Source organism: Labrus mixtus, chromosome 16 (assembly GCF_963584025.1).
Source record: "Labrus mixtus chromosome 16, fLabMix1.1, whole genome shotgun sequence".
In the NCBI taxonomy this organism is placed as follows: domain Eukaryota; kingdom Metazoa; phylum Chordata; class Actinopteri; order Labriformes; family Labridae; genus Labrus; species Labrus mixtus.
Window position 1 is genome coordinate 17855027 of NC_083627.1, and position 20761 is coordinate 17875787.

Consider the following 20761-nt stretch of genomic DNA (forward strand, 5'->3'; position numbering starts at 1 on the left):
AAAGGGCATGAAAGGAAACATTTTTATCTGAGTACCTTTAGAGTTTTGATCAGGCTGAATCAGCTGGCATAGAGAGAACGCCTTTTGTCCTGTTTGCAGAATCCTGAAGTTGCAACCAAGTGCCAGCAGACGTCCTCTGTTCTCAGTCACTGGAAGACGAGCTGCACCTCTGGAGCTGAGATCACTAAATGCTGCCTGAAATCTCTGAGAAGGTAACACCAAGCCAAGTGTGGTCTGCATGTGTGTGTGTGTGTGTGTGTGTGTGTGTGTGTGTGTGTGCGCTGTGAGAGGCAGAAGGAGACCAGAAGAGTCACAAATCCTTCATTGCCGCGAAGATCCACAGACTTGCCCCATTGAAACGTTCCACCGATGTGGTAACAGGTCTGTGTTCTCTACGGAGAGAACGGGCACAGGGATGGGTGGATGTTGTGCAATAAGAGAGTCTGTTTGGGGAGAGTGAGCATGCTCTACTACTTTTGACTAATTAAACAAAGTGAATTAGCTATCTCCCCAGCCAGAACGAGTCACGGCTGGTTACACATCATTCATCGTGACTAATTCGGAGAGAGACGTGTCACTCAGCTGGATGGAAATGTGTGTGTGTGCATTCGTGTAACTTCAATTGCACCACTGGGTACACTGCTGTGTAAGTTCACAGTTTTGTGAGTGTGTTTAGAGATATATAGTACTTCTTGTGTGTGTGCTTGTACCTTTAGGTGTTGATTTATTTATTTATTTCTCTCTCTCCGGCTGTCACCCTCTGCTCCACTATTTTATCAGTGGCTTGATACATCGTCATTGAGGCTGGCATGCTAAATGATAATTAAGACCATTACACGCTCACAGAGCACACTACCAGTGCAGCACAGCAGCTCCCTCGATCGCAGCCTCATCTCAAGGGACACCCTACTACTCACACAGTCGTGTATCTCTCCAAATTAGGTTAGATTTTCATTCCACCTCATTCGCCGTGGATGTGATGTGGTTATTATAAACTCATGATATGGTTAGTGAGCCTGCTGCCATTAGATGGGTGGCGGCATCATGTTGGAGCGTTAAAAGGGGAAATGGATTGCCAACACTCTGAACTGCAAATCTCCTTTTCTTTTGCTCGGGCACACATTTCTTTTGCAGACAAATACTTAAAAATCTGATACACACTATGTAATGCAAAACACACAGACACTCCCAGATGACTGATAAGATGTCGTCAACAATACATCCCGCCTTAAAACACACACGACCCATCATGAACTCGCACATCTCTGTGTACATCATTCAGAAGAACTTAGGTACAATTAAAGACATGTCAACATAGTGAAATAGTCTGAAGGTAAATGTGCTTTACTTTTATCTACTAAACATGTTTTTAACTTCTTTGGCATTTCATTAAAGGGATTGATTTTACTTTTATGAAGACGTTTCTTGATGGTGTCCATTATGAACCTTTTAGATATGAGCCTAGTAGTTTTAAGCGGTTCCACCTGATTGAAGTTTAAAACTACAAACCATTTTTTTAATCACCTCCAGCCACCCCTACATTTATTTTGTGGCCCATTAAAGAAGGTCCAAACCAAATGTTAGAAACCAGTAGACATTATTAACATACTGTATATTAAGTTATAAAGCTAGTCCAATCTACTCCAACTCCTTTCTTCTTCACACATCCTGAATAGTAATCCAATCCAACCATGCTATTTATGATAATGGACTAACAAAGTCCTGACTTTCTTTTCGTTTTGATACTCTTAAGTATGTTTTACTGATGTGCTTTTACTTGAATCATCACTTAAAAGTACTTTAGGGTGTTTGTGAACTGGGTTTGAAACTGACTCAATTCAATACTGATGCCTCTATATGACCTACAAAAGCAAACCAGGCCATCAGCTACAAGATAGACTACATCTATAAAGTTATTTTTAATCCCTGTCACGCTGACACAAGGTCAGATTCTGAGGAAATTTACAGTTTGCAGACTGAAAAAGACTTAAGTACAAAGTAGTAGATTGAGATTACTACACTATTAAGAGGAGGACTGGATCTGAAAAAGGCACGAGGCACATTTTCTCCAACAAGGGCTGGAAAAAAAAATGTAAGTCTTATATCTGCTTTATTCTGAGTGAAGGTCTTTTTCCTTTAAAAATGTAATCATAAATTATTTCTATCTAAATTCAAAAATATGAGTGCCACCACTGTGCTTGTCATGTTTTTAACCTGAAACCCAGAAACCTCTCACTACAGTCATATAAAATATCCATACAATAATCTTATCGCTGACATTGTTCCTGAGCTGGGTTTGAAGACAGCTGTGTCTGCTCAGGTTTCTCCTGATCTGGGGCTCCTTGGTCTGATACTGTACCAATGCAGATATCAGATATACAGGATGAGAATAACTTAGCTCCAGGTTAAGGTGGTTTTGATAAAAATCAGAACATCTACTGTATGACAAAAAAAGGTCTGAGTCTGATTGCATACCTTCAGATTTCAGACGAGATTGTGTAATTGTTTGACGTACAACCGACAAAACAGAATCAACCTTCTAAAGATACAAGAAAGGATTACTAAAGGGTCATATGGAGCTGTTATGACATGTGACATACTGCCTTTTAATTAGGGCTTGTGCAGTACTAGTGTACAGCAGTTTGTGTCGGTGGGTGGAAGTGACTGTGTGCACATATAATATGAGCGATTAGCTTTGTGAAAATAGAAGCAACGTATAGCTTTCACAGCCTCGTGTACTTCTGAGATAACCCCCAAGAGTATAGTTGTCTTTGCATTGCAGCACGAGAGACATGCGGAATAAAAATGCATGACTTTGTGTTACAGAGACAAGAGAGCAGATTAGATCAAAGTTTACTTTAGACCGTTTCATATTTATGAACTGGCACTAAGGTTATTTAAATTAAAACTAAAATGAATGATTGATGCACATGAAGGTCTTTTTTTCTGTAATTCAGAACATTTGTTTCTGTTAAAGCTCCTATGTGCACAATTTAAAGGTTTCTTTGGCGCCTCCTAGTGGTAGCATGAAAACACAACATCTTTGTGTTGTCTCGTTTCTCTTCCGACACAAAAATGATGCTTTTACAGTGATTATAGATTTTTAGTATATTCACATGATTCCTTAGGTAGGAACTTTAAGTGACACTATCTGCAGTCTTACAACTCAGTAAAGCTTCATCTACTACACCGCCATATTCCCTTTAGATGGTGGTTAGTTCTCTACAATGATACTGAATCTAACTTCTGTTATATTATCTATCATCTTTGAAACCAGAATTCAACTTTTTATTGAGCAGAGAAACATAAATAGTTATTTCCATGTCTTTCTATATGTTGTTTAAAACTCTAGTTTTGTCTAGTTTTGACCTGATTTAACTTTGTATTCTTTAAAGTGAAAAAAAAAATCTTTAAATAATAGTGTATTTGTTCCTTTCTTTGTTTTTTTTAATGCAAGTTGTCATAATTGTTGTGTGAGGTGTGTTGCAGCCTTGCTTTAAAACAGCTCTAGATATAAACAGGTGATTAATTAACTGTTTATTTGAATCAGGGACAGTGTACAAAAAAAAACATTAGTCTCAGAAGAGAAGAGATGCTTTGTACCAGATTTAGCTAGCTAGCTAATTTCCATCTGTTGTCCCTGGGCAGATGATGGCAACAGCAAAATACAAATCAACCAGACACACACACACACACACACACACACACACACACACACACACACACACACACACACACACACACACACACACACACACACACACACACACAAAGACATCTAAAAGGTTGTCGAGATGACACATTAATGCTGACAAGACTGGTTCCTTAAAATCCATTTTTTGACTTCCCGGGTGAAAGTGCAGAAGTTTGAGCAAAGTTTAAGACTAGTTGGAAGACTATTCCATTCTTTAACGGCTTTAAAAGAAAAAACAGATTGTGCTAAAGCGGAGCCACGTTTAGGAATACTGCAATCTCCGTTAGAGGCAGACCTTGAAGACCTGCTTATCAGCTCAGAGCGAAGTTTCACAAAGCTTTTCGTTAGAAAAAACGTTAGAAAATGTTGGCTTCCCATTCTTCCTCTTGTTTAGTTTCTGTGTTGGTTCTTATCAGGGTTAACATTATACAGCATATCAACATTATATACCTTCTACTGATGTATATTTTCTATCTGGGGATTACACCCGTGCACAGCCTTTTCCTAAATATATTTATTTTTCTGCCTGCGCAAATTGTTAAGAATTTTTCACAAAAGATTTCATCAGACATCTTATGTAGACTTGCTCACGGAGTTAACTGAGTGATTATTGAAAGATGTGAGTAAAGTGATCATAATGTATGCAGGCTCTAATAAAGCTGGTTTAGAGGGAACACTGTGATGATCACTTTAACTCCACTGTCACTTCACTACGACCTCCTCTATGACACTCTCTCTCACACACACACACACACACACACACACACAGCATGTGTGTTCAGAGCGGTGATCAGGCTTAAATGATGCATTAAGCTCTTAATTACTCAGGCGATGCACCGATGTGTGTTGGCTGTCTGTTTTAATTTTATTAGCTGACAGTCTTATGGAAGTATATCTCTGTGTTTCACACTGCCTTTCCTGAGGGATGTGATTCATGTGTGTATGTGTGTGTGTTTGTGGGCACGTACAGTTTAATGTATGATTCACAGCTCTCAGCCTTAGAGCACCTGATGACCTCACCTTGCCTAAATGACATAACAGCTGCTTCACTGTTGTGGAGGATCTGAGTGGGAGTGCTTGACTTCTGCTGTTTGGTCCTGTGCTGTGGAACTGTTCATAATAGGATTGACCTAGATTAGTTCTGTCTGCTATGATTTGCCTGCATATGTGTGTGTCTGTGTGTGCTTGTCTGTATGTGTGTGGCTGTGTGTGTGTGTGTGTGTGTGTTTGTGTTTGTGTGTGTTAATGTACACTAGTACGCTAGGTTTGTTGTCATGTGCTAGAGGTGTCTTGCAACATGAGGCTTGAAATCGCAAACTTTGGGTGATATCCCATTTGTGGATTTACAGAGGAGACTTGGGTTTCGCAGGGTGGGATTTTAAGATCACTTGAGGCAGAATTTTTGTACGTTTTCAAAATTATTTCCATCATTAGCTTCATCAGAATTCCCTCACCCACATATTTAAGTATGGCTTGCTCAGGAAATAATTAGTTTATCCAGCCATAAATTAGCATATAAATAGTTGTAGTCCCTGCTCCCTATTTTTTTGATTAGGGAACTTTTTTTGTCACGAGGCTTTTCTAGGAGAGAAATTTCAGTGACTTTAAGATAAAATCTTACAGATTTAACTTTCAGTAGTTGTATTTGACCCTTTTAATACTCTAATAACAAGCTTTTTTGAGAATGTGTCAAGTCTGCATATTTAGAGCAATAACATACTTTGTTCTAATCTGACAAAGTTGTGATCCCACACAAAAGACTGTAACAGATAAACAGTTTTTCATGTTTAAGAGCATGTACGTCATAAGCTACTCTGCAATCTTTACAGGCTGTAATGTGCATTTAGAAGTTGAAGTTGCGCCTGATGTAGGTTTAAACTTATTCGTCGTGTAGGTGAGCACTGCAGTGAACTGTCCACAAGATGGCGATATTGTACAACTCACGTGTCACAACTCACATTGTTCAGGACTCCAGTTTTTCGTGGTGTTTTGAATTCAGCGATTCTTGATCCAACCGTCAGGTGGCGCTGGAAATAAAGAAATATGTGCTCCTGTGTCCAGCTGTGATCATGCTTTGTGCGCTCTGAGGGAGAAACGCTGCCAGTGTACAGTCTTGACCTAAGCAAAACGATGTGAATGAGCTGTGGATCCCCGAAAGCTTTTTTTCTTCAGTTGTGAAAATCCTTATTTTGCTCCCCATCCTTTTTTTTATTAAGGGCCGTGCAAGTGCCGGTATTATGCATGGAGAATGGGTAATATAGCAGACACAAATTCCTGTCGAATTACGCATACCCCCTTAAAGTTCCTCTACCTACACTTCAGCGTCAGTTCACTGTTTGCAGATCATATTTAAGCTGGTTTATGGAAACGCATCCTCTCTCGAGTCTACAGAAAAATAAGGGACAATTAACGTTTATTAAGTATAAAATTCAGATACTTTGTCATCCCAGATCTTCCCCAAGCATGCAATTCTTGGCACAGCTGTTTTTAATTTTTGTCAAATAGAGCCTATTCATTATCTCTTGCGTAATTCTTGTTCAAACAATCTTTTTTTCTATTTTCAAATGTTTTGCATCGAACAGATGCGCTCATATTTTAATTATGGGTTAATTTAAATCCAGTTTATAAACTGTAGTGTTTACTATATCATGAAAAAGTTTCAAAGCTAACCAAGCTTTTAGAACATTTTCTTTTAAATGTGAACTGATTCGAAATGTATTAGATTTGACTGCTGCTGTTCGGTTGTGTAATTCTGCTTCCTTATGGATACAGATCCATAAATAAAAACCTTTAAAAATCAAATCAATCCACACTTTATTGATGCGATAATGAGACAAAGAAATATTATTTGTTTTTCTGAGAAACTATACATATGCATTTAAAAAATTAAAAAATAAAGTTGTGTTTCTGACTTGTGATGTCACTCAGACCTCACTCTCAGAATCTTCCTCATTTGCGCTTTAATCGCTGCTTGTTTTTTTTTTTTTTTTTAATCTTTTTGCTTCTTGGAAGTGATTGATGCCTCCCAGGCGGCATTGCGCGCTGTGGAGAGACGATCATTGAATCCAACGGGCACAATAATGGCACTGCTGACAGGGTGCCTCACGCTCTCACGGTCGTCCTGGCTATTACCTGAACTGCACCTGTGGACTTCATCTCCTCTTGTCGTTTACACACGCGACACAAGCTCCAGGCGCACGGGTGCGCGCGTCGCGTGCACTCACCACCGGCTGGTGATCGCCTTGTGCTGAGTTGACCGGATAGCAGCTTCTCCATACAGGTCCGGAGGCTTAAATGGGAGCAGCTCACACATGTGGACGACTTGCACGTTCTGTTCAGTAACTTTGATGGGGGCTTTGATATCAAGGTGGGAAAATGCCTGTGATGAAGGGATTATTAGCGCCGCAGAACACGTTTCTGGACACTATAGCCACACGTTTTGATGGCACGCGTAAGTTTGCTTTGAATTATTTTGCATGCAATTGAATCAGTTTTTGTAGATTTATGGTTTAAGTTCTCTATTGGCTTTTACCCTCTGGTTTGTGAGGAGGAGCAGGTTGCATCTGATCCTTGGAGAGCTTCAGCAGATTTAAACCTGCAGAAATAAAAGAAGAACATGGGATTATTATCATTTTTGTCGTTGATGCAAATGGACTTTTAATTAAATGTACACAACAGGAGCCCCACAACAATAGGCACATTTGTTTTTGCTGAAATTGTACTTGCCTGTAATTCGAAATGGTTATCTATGTGAGTGTAAAACTAATAGAGAAGCTGGGAAAGCTTCCACAGCAATTATCAGGCTGAATCTGTCGCTGTCCATGGTGCTGGAACATCAGCACCATGGACAGCGACCAAAGGGTTAACTGGGCGCTAACAGGCTCCCAGCTACTGTACATACAACACATCTGGACGACTTTTTCACAAGTTACTGCCTGTGTCATGTTTATTTTAATGACCACACCTGTGCATCTCTATCTCTCCTCCCCCACCTGAGTTGTCAACGCAGTGTGTCCCTAACATTAACCTTTATTATCTTTGTTCTTTGGCCTGCTGCTCTCAGACCAGCGGTAGCATTTATCAGAATGAATTGGTCGGAGGTGATATTGCAGCAGGTCTTTCACAGACTGAGACACGCACAGGGCTTTCTAAAGGCAACTTTTGTCTGAACTCTCTTCTCTCATGTCAGTTGTCTTCTTTTTCAATAACGAAAGGTCTCTTTTTACTCTTTGAAGATTCATAGAGGTCTGCAATGATGTAATGATGATTGTCCACGTTTGGGTTTTGTTAAGCTGAGCTGCCTTCCACCCATTGCCTGAGCCTTTAAGTGTGTGTTAGATCTTTGTTCCTTTTGGTTTTCTAGGCAACCATGAACAATTTGACTTTTTTTGCAATGATTCCCTTGGTTTAGAAACTCTGCCTGTTTTTTTCTTGATAAATATATTGTTACTCTTTACTGTTCGGGCTGCAACTAATTATTAATTTATTGACTTATCCCAAATCACTTTCTTAATCACTCATTAAGTCTGTAAAATAATACAAAATGAGTGAAAATGCCCATAACGGTTATGTGAAAACTAATACAATTTCATCATCTGTGTCCATTATGTTCATACAAAGAAAAGCAACACATTTTCATATTTGAGAGTCTGACACTAGTGACCTTTCACCATCGATTGTCAAACTCTCAAACTCTGCATATTTTTGTACCAGTCAGCTAAACAAGTAATGGATGGATCAGGGTTTAATTGCATATCTAATTAGATCAACTCAGTGTGAATGTAAGAGACTAGTATTCTGTATTGTTTGCTTTTACATTTTTCAAATTTGTCCTTGCTACCTTTATAAACTCACTTCTATCTGTGGTATTTCTTTGTCCATTCTGTGCCCATGTTCGCATTTCGTTTGTGTGTGAAAATCCTAATAATAGACTAAACAGGTAATAACACACCCTTCCTTTAGTGCTTGGTTTCATCCCTAAGTCCACTCCTGAGCCCACTCTTACCACAGCAGTTGCTACATTCTTCATTGTATGTTCATAACAACAACTGTATCTATAGTAACCCCAGACATCCACCCGTTGTTTCAGTAAGCAGACCTGCAGGCTGAGCACTACTGTATGAGTAAGAGCAGGCTTTACATTGAGTGGCAAAAACATGGAGCCGACTGTGCAGGAGCTCTGCTCTAACACAGGAGAGTTGAAGAGGTATCGCTACTTGCACAAGTGGCTTTTCTTTTTTTCTTTTTTTTTTGCTGTGAGGTAGAAGGAAATGAACGCAGGATTTGAACTGCAAGACAGGGCAGACTGGAAGCAGCGGAGCTTGACGGGACAAATTAGGTGTGATGGTCTGGCCAGGAGCACATATAAGGGAGGTGCTGAGTTCACTGCTATGCGATCCCTTTTGACGTCATTCGTAGCCCGGGCGGGAGGGTCAGACCTGGAAACAGCAAATGATAAATGGATGAAAGTGAAAGTAGGCAGGTCTTTAACTTGATCTGATTTGTACCAGGGTTTTTTAAAAATTTATATGTGACCTTTAAATGGATTCAACAGTTTTTCAGAGCCAATAACAGGAGAGATTATCGTTTCAACTCAAACCCAGGGCTCGTTGTTCTAAGATAAGATTTATTTTATTGATCCTCGCAAGGGGAAATTCTGTTTTTTACACTCTGTTAATCATGCAACACACACACAGGCTGAAATATACAAACAGGATCCTCTGGACATGCACTAATGGAGAGATGTCAGAGTGACGGAGCTGCCCACACCGAGCACTCCTGAGCTGGTGGTGGGGAGGGGGGTTTGGTGCCTTGCTCAAGGACACCTCAGCAGTGCTCAGGAAGTGATCTGGCACCTCTCCAGCTACCAGACCAACTTCCAGATTTGGTCCGCACCGGGGCCTGAACCAGTGACCCTCCGGTTCCCAACCCAAGTCCCTATAGACTGAGCTACTGCTGCCTAGGCCCAACCTTTCAAGATAAATTCATGTACGAGATATGATTGTTTTCAAATTACATATCCATGTTTGATGGAAACAACATGACTCAGAATCTGTTGCTTTGTCAACTCCACACACCTTTGATCACACTGTATCGATGGATCGATGTGTCTCTGTTTGCCCACACTGTAACTATGATGACTGTGCACTGTGATGACTGTGTGAGAGCGCTGTGACACTGTGTGTCATCAGTCCATCATCCAGATGACTAACTTTATCACCTTACCTTTGTTGGAGCTGTATTTAGTAGTGAGCTGCTCATACAAAATCACACATTGTCTCTCATAGCCCATAATTGCTTATAGTCTCTTTACATTCAGAGTAAAGCTGCATTATAGACTTTGATTGGACGTAGCCAATGTAACATTAAACATTTTTTTCATGCCTGTGGCTCAGTGGTAGGTCGGTCGTCTCTCAGCCGAAAGGTTGGGCGCTCAATCTCCATCTCCTGTGGTCACATGTGAAAGTGTCCTTAGGCAAGACTCTGAACCCCAAATTGCTCCTGCTGCTATGTAAGCGTGTGTGAATGCATATTAATGGTGTGCTGCTGATGGGCCATTGGGCACTTTATGTAGCAGCCCCTGCCATCAGTTTGTGAATGTGGTGTGAACGGGTGAATGTGACATGTCGTGTTAATGTTTGAGTAGTCAGAAAGGCTTGAAAAGGGCTATACGATTCCATTTACCATTTTTGCCATTTCACTTTTTTTTATCTGAGTATAGAAATGTATGATAGGAGTTTAAATCTGCTATGCCATTGACTTTCCATATAGCTGGTAAAACCACTGAAATGTATTAAAAAGGTATCCATGTGACTCTCTGGCTGGGAAACTATCTTTCTATACCTCTGAAGTGATCATTGTCTCTTTGCAACTTGGAATACTTGCTGACTCTTCCTTCTGTCAGGCAATGATGGCCTTCATTTGGGAAATGGAGACCATACTGGGCTTTCCTTCCACCAAATTAAGCAGACGGTATGGTGTTGCAGTTGTAACAGAGGGCTGTGTAAAGCCTCCAATAGTGTGGGCTGCGTGCTCCCCATCCTGCACCATTCTTCCAGAATGCTATTTTCTAGCTCCCAACGCACACTAGTTCTACTTCCACTAGATAGGTAATTACTGTCACAATCACTGATGCTGAGACTTGGAACAGCTGTGTGTTGAGTCGACGTGTTAAAGTGTGTGTGCCTGTGTGTGTGAGAGCGTAAGGAAAGAGGAAGAGGATGGGGAGGGAGTATGCTAAATTTTGAGCACTTAACAAGTTTGTGTCACAGAACTTTATAAGTGTATAAGTGTGTAGCTGTGTGTGTGTGTGTGTGTGTGTGTTTTCTGTCTTTAAGCATAAGGGTACAGTACTAAAGCAGAAGTTTCAACTCGACTGATAAATTACCTTTCTTTAAATGCATCAAATCTGTTTCGGCTGTAGTGGCTGTGGGATTTCACATGCCTCACACATTTTCTGTCACGTGTCGCAAAACTAACCCGGGTATCGCAGACAATAAAAGAAGCCGACGCTATCAGAGTCGGCTGTCTTAAGATAAGACACAGTGTTGCTCTCCCTGTGGCTCAGTCTCACCAGCAGCCTCATGACCTGCAGGAAAACCCAGGGAGCTAATTACTGAGTCTGAAAAAACCACAGACAACATGCTGACGCACAAATGTTTCAATGAGGTTTATTAAAGCAAAGTAAACTTGGGCTATTTGGGTGGGATCATCCAGCCTTACGTGTGTCAAACTGTACAAAAAAAACATCAGCAACTCTTTAGTTTTCCTTAATAGAGTTAGCACACATCATCAGATTATGCTACTGTGAAAAGGCAGGTCTAATACAGTCCTCAGATAGAGATTGACTGTGAAAGAAGTAATGAGTGCAGTTATGAGACAGCGAGGGAGTAATCAATCATCATTGACTGTAGTGCCGCAGGGTGCACAGGGGCCCTCACTTACTGCCGCTGGATTGGCACTGCTGCTCCCTTTTTCTCCAAAGCCCACTTAATATCAGGACTGTTTTATTTTAGAGTAAAAATAAACTGGGAGGAATGAGATGTGCTTTATCCAATAGAACAAAGTATAAGGTACCAACATATTACTTCTGTTGTGACTTCTTTCAGGGCTACTGAATGTGTTTTTTTTTTTTTTTTTTTAGCAAATTAGTGTAATGCTTTCTCCAGCTAAACAAAATAAATCAATTAATTAATCGTAAAAGTGAAAAGTTTTTATTAATTTAGCACCATTTCTCTCATTACCTTTTAAATGAAAAGCGGATCTTGAAAGTATTCTTTGAAATCTTATTTGCAAAGACCAAATATAAATACGCCAATGAGCAACTACTTTGCCAAAGTGTCAATGAAGAAATGCTTTCAAGCAGGTAGAGACCTCGAGCAGAACCAGAACCAGCTAGACGAAGAAAGCAGGATAGACAGAACGATTCAATGAGATGGAGACAAAAATATTAACATGCAGGGAGACATATACAGTGAAAAAAATGAAAACAGATTAGAGAAAACTTGCTAATAACCAATAGTTGGCATGCTAGTTAGCACTGTTCATTCAAAGGTAAAATAATTTTAGGTTTCTGGCCTTTTCTTAAATAGTAATGGTAAATGGACTTGAGCTTATATAGCGCTTTTCTAGTCTTCTGACTAATCAGTCATTTTAACTTATTCTATCTTGACACATTTATTTTTTAACACCAGTTTCAGTTAAACTTAAAGTAGTGAACTCTTTTAGTGAATCGCTGTCTATTTACACATCCAGCAGACACAGAGCTGGGCCGTCAGTAGCCATTAGTGTGTGTCATTAGTAGTCAGTGTGTGTGCCCAATGAACGGACACTATCATCCTCTAAGCGGGCAGCCCAGGTTCAAATCCCACCTGTGGCTCCCCTTCCGCATGTCATTCTCTACTCTCTCTCTCTCTCCCCGATTTCTGACTCTATCCACTGTCTTGACTCTAGATAATGGCATAAAAAGCCCCAAAAATAAACCTTAAAAAGCAAAATGTACTCTCCTTCCAGCTCTGTTGTTCTTAATCAACACTATATAACTGATGCCTTTGAATAATATGTGATGCTATAGCTAAATGCTTCACCAATTAGTGAACTTTCTTTTCTTGCTGAATATAGCCACCCGCCTCAAGAAAACTCTTTTTAAACGACATTAATCATGAAAATACTGTTTACTAAACATCTTAGCTCAATTTCTAAAGCTAACTGGCTAAGGCTACTATCAGCTAGCTAAAAACAGGAGAGTCAGCACATTTAATGTCCTTTAAAGTTTGATAATCTGGGTAGAGCAGCAGAGTACAGATCAACAATGGACGCGTTTCAACATAAAGCAGCTTCATCAGCTGGCTGTCAGTTGGCATGCTAGCTATGTCAATGGTTTTAAAGTTAGCTACTTACATGGATTTTTTTTAAATACTCTGGGTCAGTGCAACTTTATGTAAGGCCAACATTCAGTTTATGAAGTAATATTGATTTTTTTTTAAAGCTTTGATGTCTGCCTGTAAAACTCCAGCAGACACAGAGCTACATTAGTATCCGACTTTAATATTGATTCCCCCCCCCCCCCCCTTTGCTTTCTGAACGTCTTTATAAACTCTAAAGAAGAATTTCTAGCCTTTTAGGTAAATGCTGCACCAATTAGTCCTTTGTCCATCTGTCCTTTATTTGGGCTAAAAATAGCTGCCTGCTGCTCTTCTGTACACTTAAACCAAAGTTATGTGCCTCAAGAACACATGTTTTAATTTGAATTATCAAGAAAAGGTCGATTCCTACAACATCATCAGTTCCATGTTGTGTTATAAATAACAAGATCCTCAGCCTCTACCTACTCATTCACTGTAAGCCAACATAGCTAAAGGCATAAGATAGAAATATAAATGAGTTTTTTGAATTAATAGCAACCCAGCAGGACCCTCTGGCTTTAATAAGGCTTTGACAAAGTATTAAGATGATAGAACCGCCATCAGCAGCAGCGCAGACTTACAGACAAAACACTGACCTCGCTATGAGATTACTAGGCCTGGTTAATACAGTTCAGTGGTCAGTATGATATCTGTTTCCACAAAACTTTGGGACTTCTGTGTGAGAGCCTCGGCGTCGACGTGGACGTTCTGCCTTGTTAAACCGCCTAATTAGCAAGATTGCCTTCCCTAATCACCGTCTCTAATGACCTGTCCGAAACGATCGACAAACAGGGTTTCACCAACGTAAATCCCGGCCAAGTCGGCCATTTTTAGATTCAATTAATACTTTAAACAAGACGATTGCATTTTGTGACACAGAGAGAGTGTGTGTGACAGACATTTAGAGGAAGCAAAGAGGGGAAATATACAGTGGAAGTTGAATGACGGGCCAAGAGAAATGGAGATGAAAAAATGTAGAGGGGGGAGGAGGGGGAGGAGGGGGAGGAGGGGGTGTGTGCAAATTACAGGAACGTAATGACTGGTGTAATTTTTCAGTTGGTGAGAGCCTGGGGGACTTTATGACAAAGAGCCCAAGAAAGTGATTAAGACACTGGATTTGGCTAATGATTTTCTCTCTTCACTGATATGGTTTGAATGGATTACCACACTTTGAATGGCTGTGGGAGTCTGTGTATGTGTCCTGGATGTGTGTGTACATAAAGAAATACAAATGATCAATAGACAGCCCAAAACAGCTTCCTAAAAAACAGAGTAGTTATGTGATGTTAATCTCATAATCCAATGTGTTGAATCAGAGTCACTATCTATTTGTCAAATTGAACAGTTGTAGCCTTGGTTGCTGTGGTGTGTTTCTGCAGTTACCATGGTAGCTCTAGAGAGACATTTTGTGGTTATGTGACTGCCCTGTAGCAGTTTTCAAGAGGCCGGCATGAATTCTGGCGAAGAGGTGAGGAGGTTTTTCCATCCATCTCTCCACTTCTCCACCAATTTTCTCCATACTCCATCTCCATCTTTCATCATTCCACCTCTCGCAGCTCTATCTCACTTTTCTTTCAACTTCTCACATCACCCCACCACCCTGTGTCCCCTTCCCACCCTCGTCTGTCCGCCTCTGTGTATTTTTCTCTGCCTCTCCTTCCTTTTCCGATATTTCCCTCATTTTTCACTTTCTCACCTGCTTTGTCATCCATCTCTTCTCCTCCCTGCTATGTCCCTCTGACGGATACTACCCCCACCGCCGTCCTCTCTCTCTTTCTATGTCTCCATCTCTCCTCCTCTATGTGTGTTTTTTTTTTTTTTCCGGGCTTGCTCAACTATTATATGAATTGTTGTGCCCTAAATAGCTCAGGGGGTTCTCTAGGTGGTGTCACAGTGCTGTCTTGGGGCTGCTGAATGTGCGTACAGAGCATTTCTGAGTGCGTTTCAAACCCTCAAATCTGGGACAAAACAGTGTGTGCACAAGGTAACACAAACACTCACTCACCTTTAGTACACTTTTCCATTTGTTTAGGAGAGCTGTAATTTGTGCCTCTCTCAAACCTTGTTATTGTTCTACTCACCTGGGAAAGTAAATCCTCACGAGTCCTCCAACCTAAAACACAGAACAGGTCACTTATAGAGACTTTGAAAAATGATCAACATGAGTGTTTTCTAATCTGGTGCCCTTATTATTCAGGTGTTATGTTCTGCTGATGTCATACTTCTGCAATTAGCTCTGTTAAGCTGCACTTTGCCACAGTGGTTCTTAAAATGTTGCCATCAGCATGCTAATATATTCATAATGACAACGCCAACATAATAATCTTTAGTAAGTGTTATGTTTAAAACGTTAAAACATTATGACAGTTTTTTTTTGCCAATTTGTCCAACTCAAAACAGCTGAAGCCAAAGAGAATGTCATCTTGTTGCAGGTTTTTTAGACTTTAATTCAAGCATTGGGTATTTCTGAGATGTACTGGAGAAGATTAAAGGAACACCACATTTCCCACTGTTTATCCACTGGGGAGAAAAGGCCCAAACTAAATAGCATCAATCCAATAGATGTGGATCTTCATTTCATCTTTACCAACAATGTTGTACTTCTGCTGAAGCTTTGGGCTGCAAAGTCACGGTTCCCAGATTCATCCTCTTTGAACCAAAAATGTCTTCGCAAGTGCTATGGCCATGTTTTGTAGTTCAGTATTAGGTTTTTTTATTGTTTTCTTTTTCATTTTTTATCTATTCTTTTTGATAAGTTAATATGCTCTGTTGTTCTTTTGCTCTTTTTCTATTTTATTCTTGTATTTTTATTTTTTCCTTCTTTTTTGCTCACTCTTCTCTTCTGTTGTAGAATGAGCTAACAGAAATATTTATCCATGCCTGTATAGATGATGCACTTATATGTAGATCTATGCTCATTCTGACAGCTTGTTATTTTTCTTCAAAACTATCAAATAAAAAGTATAAAAAAATATATTTTTAAAAGTATTAGGTTTGACCAACCTGTTGGTGCTTTATGAAACATCAAGGGATGTATTTATCTGCTGAAGAGATTGTATTTTTGTACCAAACTTCATGGTCACCTATACAATAGTTGGGAGATATTTTAAGCTGGACCACAGTGATGGATCAACTAACTGGCAAACCAAATAGCTAACCATTCCTAGACCCATGTGGCCAGCTTTTTTTTTTGATTAAAGTTAAGGAAATATTGTGGTCATAAAAGGAAACCAAGCCGAATATTTGAAAAGCAAAGCCAGTTGTGATGCTATTAAAATACCACTTCTGCCTTTACTCCCAAGAGAGAGCCCCAAAACCTCTTAATGCTACACAACCTAGCAAAGAGGAAAAAAAAACAAAGAGAGAGTAACACAGCCTGTGATGTAGTCAGCCAGCAAGGGTATATAGTTTCTTTCAGCATCCATATGGCTTCTAGTTCAACAAAGTACAACAACGTTTGGCATGGCGTGATTTAAAGCCAACACATTTGTTCATAATGTAACCAACTGAGAAGTTTATTAAAAATTCACATGAGGGCAGATTAAAACGTTCCACATCAGCAGCAGCCATCTAAGTTGTTTATGAAAAATTCCTCAACAACCCCTTAACCCTCCCCGTATTAGAAAAAGGGTTAGATCAACCTGACCTGAATCTGAAAGGATACAAATCTGTCTGAATTAGAGGGTGAAACAGACACATCTACCAGAGCAAATACAAGCTGCTCAGTCAAATCTCTAAAGGCATTTGGAGAGGAGGCAGCAGCTCGGTTATGCTGATGTTTTGATGTTATAATATTGCTTGAAAGTATCTATTAGTGAAAGCTCAAACATGCTTTACAAGTAACTCATTCACCCACTTGAATTGCATAAGAAGGCTCCGTAAAGATTTTTACTCTCCAATCTAGCTCCCTTTCTTCTCCCCCTCTCTCCTCCGCTGTCCCCCTCTCTCGCTCTTTGTTTCCATCTTTTCTCCTCCGCTCCTCTTCCTCTCTGAATTTCAGGTGGGGGGGGGGGGGGGGGGGGGGGATCTCTCAGGACTATGCGTCCGTATGATCTATGGTGCTTCTACACCGGCGCAATTAGGTAGAAGAAAAATCAGAATGGTGAGATGAATACAGCAGAGAAATGACAGATGATGAACAGGTTCAGGGGAGAGAAGATATAGATTTGAAAAGACCATCAAAAGAAAGACACAAAGGAGATGTGATGGAGAGATAAAAAAAAAAAGGTGAGATTGAATTTGAAAAGAACTCAGAATGAGAGATGATTCAGTTTTCCTTCATTAGAGCATCAAGGTTCAAAGGACAGATAGGAACAGTAGACAGATGCTCTTGGGGTCATCGGGAAGAAGGTGAACATGTGCAAATAGTGAAGAGAATAAATGGATTGGGGAAAAGAGGGATAGTCTGATGGAATTCCCAGGGAAAGGGGAGATGAAAAGTAATTAGGCGGAACGATCTAGAGCGGTAGGAGGACTTGAAGAACATCTGGGAGGGAAGGAGGTAGTGACAGTGGATAGGAGAGGAAGGGAAGGAAGGAAAGAAGGTGTACAATGGACAGTGAGAGGTGTTGAGAGAAAGGGGAATCGTGCAGGTAGCCAGGGAATAAGAGACCAGAGCAAAGATACTGTAGCAGTATTGGAGGGCGGGGTTAGGCAAGAAGGGGGTTAATGCAGCTGCATTAGCGAAGAAGGGAAAGAGGAGTAGGACAGAAGTAGGACAGTCAAAGGTAGAGGGCAAAAGAGAGGTAGAGAAATGAAGGACCAGGGGATTTAGTGGAAAGGGCAAGGAAGAAAATGGTAATCATGTTTCGTGTCAAGCGTTTTTGCTGACATCTACGAATGTAAAGAAATAAATAATTCAAGAAATCACAAGACTCCCGAAAACTTGGTTGCAAAACTTAGAAACTAGAATTATCACTAAAAATGTTGGTTGTTGTCAATGCTTAAAAAACATCAGTTGATTGTTCTTTTCAAGTTTCTGTGACATAATCACTGCTCCGACTCTTGCTCTGATAGCAAACTTTTAGTAGTTATCAGGCTTGACAAATACATTTTTGTTATATTCATTAAGATGATTAAAGTAGATTGTTTTCTGGCCAACGTTAAAAAGAGGAAAACGATTCACCCTGCACTTGTAAAAGGCTTCCAGAATTTGCAATTTAACACTTGAAACTTAATACTTTCTGGAAATCTGATGGCTCTCCTCCAATACACACACTTTTTTTTTTTCTTCGTCTTTATTGACAATTTTAGAACATACAAAAAATATTCATACAAAATCTTGTAGAGGACAAACATACAACAGCAAAATACACAGGAACGAGCTAATTCAAACGTAAGTCAAGACTTACATAAAAATAAATAAATAAAATTCAAACTTTTCCAAAAGTATACATCAGGCAAATGATAACAGACAACAACCTGGTACAAAGTACAAAAACATTCAACGAGGACCAGAAATCAAAACAACTAGAATTTCGACAAGTCAGCACTTATCTTTCTAGCAAGGTACACACGCACTTGCTGAGTGATGAAAGCGTCACTGTGTTTGTGTTTGAATGTTCTCACATGTAGCGCTATTCGCTACTGTAAATGCCAATCAGTGTTTGTGGCAAGTCCCTCAATTACTTCATTTTTTAAAGGGAACCACATTAATAACTTCATTTGAATAGTGCTCTAGTACCTTGTGTGTGTGAACTTTGATAAAGTAGCACCCATGAACACAGATGAACTGTATCAGGGCTGTGTATGTTTGGTTTGCTTTGACAATGACAGTTGTCATGTATCTCATTGTCATCTGCAGATGAGTCTGTTAATGCTGAATCGCACGTTGATATGTTGGCCAATTTCCAACATAAAAAGAAGACTTTTCATTGCCCTTCCACATCCACATACTGTGTATTTAAACAACATGTAGCAGAAGCTGTCAACTCCATCCAACCTATATAATCCTCAGGCAAACACAGCATGGTGTGTATTTCACTGTAAACATCCGCTCTGTGTCAGCACCATCTTCTCGTTTCTCTGGGAGCTGCCATCAGACATCCTGCAGGCCTTTACCGGGGCTTCCTGAGAGGCCAGCAGCCCTGTCGTTTTCTCTCCTGCTTACCACGAGCCTGAGGGGCTTCATGTCTGACAGCCGGTCCCAATGCTGAGGCCCACTCTGACCATCTGTCTGAGCCACACAGTCAGAGAGTTACAGCTGACATGTCATTCTTGTTGGGATTTCTCTACATGAATGGGAACAGCTCTCATTATGTTTTAAATCCATGAGGACTACAACTCCCAAACGCTGTTAGAGCATACATTCAACAATTACAATATCATTGTTTGTTCTAATTCCTTTTAATATTAGTAAAATTGCACTTAGCAAGTTCATTCTGATATGTAGGAACCCAGTGTCACCGCAATGAAGGAGTCAAGTCATTAGAATACATTTTGAGGAGAAAATGGAGGTGAACAGAATAGTTTTCAAACCAACTCTCTGTTGGAAACATACATCAACTGGCCCAAACTTTCCCTCTGAAGTGAACAAGAATTACAAACATTTCAAAGAAGCTCACTGTCTTTCTTCAATATATCCAAGAAAAGTGGTGGATAACCTAACAAATGGTTTAAAAAGGCTTGTTTTGGTTTTTGTCTGCTCTTGCCTCTTTAGAGGAGGTTGGAACAGGCCTTACCAAACTTGCATTTTGGTTTTCTGAACATCATTAGCGAGTGCAGCTTGTGAGTTCTATTTGCTGTCACCGGCCCTCGCAGCCAAACAACCAGCACGGCCCACCAGGGATTTTCCTGGTCCTCCAGATTAGCCACTCTGGGCCTGCTGATTAAATAAATGACAGATTGGACATGTACTTTAATACAATGAGCATGGCCAAAGTATTTTATCATAAGATTACCAAATTTAAACTTCGGATAGGTATACCCACTAAAACACCAAACCTAAATTGCCCCCAATAAATTTTCTTTTTTCTTATGTGTGGGTATTATTTTTTTAAGGTTACAGTGCCCAGCTGTTAAATGAAATAATTGAGTATTTATTAGCAATGGAAGTATTTATTAAAGGGATACTTCACCGGTTGAAACATGAATCTGTATTGACATTGGGTCATATATGTAGTAGAAATGTGAAATAAAATTTGAGGTTGGTGCCTTCTTGACCGTGAAATGGCAGAAAGTGTCTTTTTGGTTCATGTGGATGAAAGACAACAACTCCCAAAATGCACAGCACCACAGGCCACTCCCACTGATCCGACTAAAGGCTGCTCAGATTATCTTGTAGTGTGAGTTGTACAAATATCCAATCTTAACGTCCCGATCTGCCCGGCGATAGTCAGGGATTTATTTCAATATGTTTGATATTTAGACTTTAAAATCTTGAAAATTACGTCACGAAAGGGTCTGGCAGAAGTTGTGTCTGTGACTACAATATAATCACGGAAGACAAGGGAGGAATGTAGTCATGGCGACCAGCAGCAGGACGCAAACCGGCATTTTTTATTTTTTTTTCAGTACAGATCATCAGTGCAGCACTTTTCTGAAACTTGTATCCATATATCTACGATTGTATCTACTTTCCTCTATCCTACAACAACTTTCATTTCCTTCTCTTTCACCAACCGCCGTCTGTTGGAGTTTTCAGATGAAACTTTATAAAAACTTG

General features: G+C 40.0%; 1 protein-coding gene across 1 annotated transcript in view; it reads left to right on the forward strand.

The window, feature by feature from the left end:
- Positions 1-5937: 5937 nt before the first annotated feature.
- kcnh8 (potassium voltage-gated channel, subfamily H (eag-related), member 8) overlaps positions 5938-20761 on the forward strand; it is a 57631-nt gene continuing 42807 nt past the window's right edge. The window contains exon 1 of the mRNA XM_061060238.1: positions 5938-7145. Within this exon, the coding sequence (XP_060916221.1) occupies positions 7070-7145 (76 nt within the window). The 5' untranslated portion in view covers positions 5938-7069. The remainder of the gene's footprint in view (positions 7146-20761) is intronic.